Source organism: Oryzias melastigma, linkage group LG3 (assembly GCF_002922805.2).
Source record: "Oryzias melastigma strain HK-1 linkage group LG3, ASM292280v2, whole genome shotgun sequence".
Classification (NCBI taxonomy): Eukaryota; Metazoa; Chordata; class Actinopteri; order Beloniformes; family Adrianichthyidae; genus Oryzias; species Oryzias melastigma.
The window spans coordinates 6,785,044-6,789,713 of record NC_050514.1 but is presented as its reverse complement, the minus strand read 5'-3'; the positions used below and the strand labels follow the sequence as shown (position 1 = coordinate 6,789,713).

General features: G+C 41.2%; 1 protein-coding gene across 2 annotated transcripts in view; it reads left to right on the top strand.

Moving 5' to 3' along the window:
* lto1 (LTO1 maturation factor of ABCE1) overlaps nucleotides 1-3,581 on the top strand; it is an 11,483-nt gene extending 7,902 nt beyond the window's left edge. Inside the window, exons 2-5 of one of the 2 annotated variants that reach the window (XM_024296390.2) lie at nucleotides 548-653; nucleotides 742-812; nucleotides 2,190-2,310; nucleotides 2,846-3,581. In XM_024296390.2, the coding sequence (XP_024152158.1) occupies nucleotides 548-653; nucleotides 742-812; nucleotides 2,190-2,310; nucleotides 2,846-2,917 (370 nt within the window). In that variant the 3' untranslated portion in view covers nucleotides 2,918-3,581. The remainder of the gene's footprint in view (nucleotides 1-547; nucleotides 654-741; nucleotides 813-2,189; nucleotides 2,311-2,845) is intronic. The other variant, XM_024296391.2, reaches the window with a different exon arrangement.
* Nucleotides 3,582-4,670: the final 1,089 nt, after the last annotated feature.

The following is a 4,670-nucleotide window of genomic DNA, read 5'->3' as shown; positions in this document are numbered from 1 at the left end:
TATATAAATACATAGTTTATATATATGCATATATATAAACTATATATTTACATTTGTTAGTTGTTATCTCTTAGTATTATGTTCTTTTCTATGTAACTTATGTGTTATGTTTTGTTATTTGTTTTTGGACCCCCTCGAAAATGAGATGGTACATCTCAAGGGGCATTCCATTAAATAAATAAATAAATAAAATAAATAAATGAAGACATGAGGGTGGCTGGTGTTAGAGTGGAGGATGCTGAAGACAGGCTTAGATGGAGGAAACTGATTCGCTGTGGCGACCCCTGAAGGGAAAAGCCCAAATGAAAAGAATAAGAAGAAGAAGCTTTTTTTTTTTTTTTTAAAGTCTGACTTATTATTTTCTGTCCTTCCTTCCCTAAGTTTTATTTTAAGCATCCCGCAGGTCTGACAAAACTCCAGTCAATAAGGGCACTTCTCTTTCATTTACTCCTTGTTTGTTGGAAAGCGTCCTGGTTGCCTCGGATGGTTGATTGGAATGTTGTTCTGATGAGTCAGAGGAATAATGGAGCTTCTGACTGTCATCCAGGTTTCGAGGTGAAGGTTTCCATGAGGGCTTTGAGAGGGGGACTCGCCGGGGTCTGCAGGACGGCCGCAGACATGGAGCCTCCCATGGAGCCAAGCTGTCCTCTGAGGTGAGTTCAGTGTTGGTTTGAGCGTCTGTCCAGCTTCATTCAGCCGCACAAAGTCCTTAAAGCTTGACTGGATGGTCTCATGTGACAGATTTCGTTCTACCACGGGTTTGCCATCGCATGGAAGTGTCTCCTCCAGGAAAGCACAGACGACAAATCCAGGTATGTTGTTAGGGTTCATAAACAGTATGTTTATAAGGATCCACAATTCAGATCAAGCTTTACTTCTTAAATAACACTTTTCATGCTTTGAGCAACTCAAAGCGCTTTAGTCAAACCCGTCGGCAAACATTCAAAATATTATCCCTTCCTTCCATGGACAGATTCACCCGATGACCCCACTCACAATATCACAATAGACCCTTTTCATGTGATTTCAGACAAAATGGCAACATCGCTGCTACTGCTTGAAGTTACTTCTGGGGTTTTTTTAGGTTTAGACCAGCAAAGCTGACAGCTGGACGCTGTTTAACACCATTTATGTATACAATTACCAATTGTAACAGAAATTTGAACAATATTTATTTGATAAACGTCCTACCTAACTGTTTCTTTTCCTCCAATACATTGTTCACAAATGAAAATACGAATTTGAATAATCCTTTAATATTTGAGGTTCTATTAAAAATATCGACCTTTCCTTTGAGCAGATATTATTGTAATGGTTTTTGTTTTGGATGAAGTTGTTCACGTATCTTAAGTGTGATCAGCACAAAAACTGATGGAAATTCTTGTTGGCCATGTGTATGGCTGGGCGACCTTAAAATCTGATCACTTGGAGGCAGAATTTTGAAATCTCTGGTAAATTTGTCCTTGTTTTCTCAGCATGTTTGAACTTGAGTTTACAGTTAGATGACTATAAAGAAGTGTTCATGTCATTTATAAATTACGTTTCTGCAATTTCATTTTCTCAAAAAAATAATTAGCAAAAAGTATTAAAAGTAAAGCACCTAAAGTATTTATGTGTTAAACCGTGTTATAATTTAACTGGTAATAAATATGTTTGGTCTTTAGATTTTTTTTCATCGTCTGGCCAACTTGACCTGAAATTACTTTAGGTTGTCAGTCTTTAGCGCTCTGGAACTATTGTAGATGCAGTGACCTCATAAACCTTTTTGTCAGGAGATACTGAGGCCAAGAGAAGTCTAATGGTATTTACAGCTGATGCTATACATCTACCCATTACTTCACTTTTGTTTTAAAATCTGCTGGTTCTGGATCTGGATCCAGAACAATTTGTCTACTTTCCATCTTTGTGCTTTGTGATTATATTAGGACACTGCAAAACCTTTGGTAAATATATGCACCAAACTTCAGGCAATAAATGGACAACAAAAAGCCATTGCTTGTCAAATACTTGAGCAGTTTTCATGGATCCCAAAGGTGGCACAGCCCAGGTTGGGAATCCCCGGATTGTCTGTCTGTGAGCTGAACATTGGTGCTGTGGTCGTTAGACTGTTGCCATTCACATTTCCCAGTGATGAAGGCTTGTGTGGAGTCTGGAATTGAAGCCCATTCCAGCTAAATGTGTTGTGTCAGCAGAAAGCGCGTGAAGGCCTTGGACACTCTGCTGGGTTTGATCCAGAACTCTAACCTGGAGGATCCACAGTCCGTGAAACTGCAGGACGAAACAGAGAAACTTCGAGCAAAGTTCAGACAGGTATCCCATTTCTTGCGTGTCTTGCCGAGTCTCTAAAAGGACTCTAAGGTTACAATCTTCTTGTGTACATTAATTTGTTAAATATGGACTATTTTGACTCAAAATTTAGCTTCAGACACAACATCACAATGTTTTTACTCGCAGAAAGACAGTAACTAGATTCAAAACACTAAAAAAGCATCAAATGAAGAATTCAATTCTTCAGAAAACACCAAGAAAATCCAGAGTTTCAGTTTCCTTTTCCTATAGACATTCATGTCAAACATTTGAAAGGATCTCTACATGTTGATCTTGACTTATGTTTTTAATGAACTGATCCTAGGATGACAACATTCACCGTAGAGTGGTCCTCGTGTTGTTCAGTCACAGCTGTTAAAGGCTCTGAGAGGGAGGAGCTTCGTGTATGATGTGTACAAAAGTGACTCTGTGCCCACTGTTCACCAGGCAACACCTTTCACTTTCAGTCTGTGTCCAAAGCATTTTTTGGTCTGCCTTTGCAGATGATGCTGACTAACGTCTGTCTGTTGCTGTGCAGGTCTGCTCCATGCTGAACATTCCCACAGACTTCAGGGACTACATCAAGGTGACTGAGGGGACTTCATTTTGAGTGCAGAGGCCTGGCCTAACTGTGCTTGCATGGAAGGCTGAAGGACAGAAGAAATCTCATGGCCGTCAGCTCATGGTTAGCCTGTAGCGGTTTGAACACCATGCCAGAAGAGTTTGCCTTTACATTTGTGCAGTGCTAACCTTAGCAGGACATTGTTCTGCTTCTCCTGCTCATCACAGACTGGGAAATGTTTGTATTCAACTGAGTGTAGTTGATTGGATCAGGTTGGAGGAGTTGTCATGTGATGCAGTGTTGACAGTCTGTAAACGGCATGAAAAAGATTCCAGGATTACAAAAGAATACTACAGGGAGAAGAACCTGCTGACTTGGATGTACTCCTGCTGTCTGAAGAGTGAAGTCATAGTAAATCAACTTCGTTGTTGAAGTGTCATTAAATGGTAGGTTTTTGCTTTCTGTTGAAATCATATTTACATTAAGTTTACAAATCTTAACCTTGTAGTTTGCGATTGTTTGGGATTATCTGCTGCTAATGATTACAAACGGTAAGAACTTACTATCTGGGAATCACACCTTTACTGTTCATGATAAATCTTTATTGGACATTTATTGAAGCTCTGTATTTGCAGCTCTCGCGTTTTCTATATTGTACAAAAATAAAAGTTTGGCATTACAAATATGAATGAATTCTGTATTACAGAACAAACACTTGTGATTTGTGAGAGTGAGTCCCGTCATTCAGCTCTGTAGAGACCTGAGAAAGGCAGTCATTAAACGCAGATCCTGTGCAGAACTCATTAGGCTTTCTTATCACGCTCTTTCAGTCGTTTGACCTCTTCTATCGTCACTAAAATGAGTTACATCACTATCAAGGGATTTTTGTGCTACCATATCGTAAAAAAATCACAAATCAATGAAAAGTTTTTGAGAAAAATTCAAAATATGTAATTGAAAATATTAAATATTTGCTTTCAAAAACTTTGTTTTTGCTTTGAAAAAACATTTTTGTGTTTGCAATAAAAATGTGTTTGTAAGTTCAATTTAGCGTTATAAATGTGCCACGCCGAACAGCCAATCACAGACAAGAAGGTTCATGCTAATCACTCTGAATTCTATCCAATCCAGTGTTTCTGGCTTACATTGACAGTGCTCGGAGCAGACACCGACTGGACTTTGTATCGGTTCTGTTCGACCAGGATTCTGTAGTCTTCTTAACCCACTATGTCCCCTTCGGGGTCCCGGGGCTGCCAGAGCCTGTTCTGCTATTGCTGGGCCGTGACAGGGTACACTGGACAGGTCCAGAGGCTGGAGTGCGCCCCGTGCCTGTCCTGGGAGACTGGCGGGCAGGTGGGCATAATGGCGGTGGCGGCAGTAGCAGAACCCGGACACTCCCCAGCAAACATTTCAGTGTGGGCCTCATATGGTTTACCTTTGGGCTTAATTAGTGGGCCCCAGGTGGGTTTGTCTGGGTTTTATGGTGGCCCCATCTGTGTTTGCCTACACTGGCTTGAGTGGGCACTCAGTAGTCTGGCTCGCTGGGCAGCGGAGCTCGCTAATTCGCTATGCCGTCCGCCGGGCAGCTGGTTAGGGTAGGGACCCAGACCACCGAGTCTCCACCTAGGCCACTGCAGGAGGGATTTTGGCACACTCCTCCACGCAGATCTCCTCTAGATCAGTCAGGTTTCTGGGCTGTCACTGAGAAACAGAGTTTGAGCTCTCTCCAAAGATTTTCTATTAGGTTTAGGTCTGGAGACTGGCTAGACCACTCCAGAACCTTGATATGCTTCTTACGGAG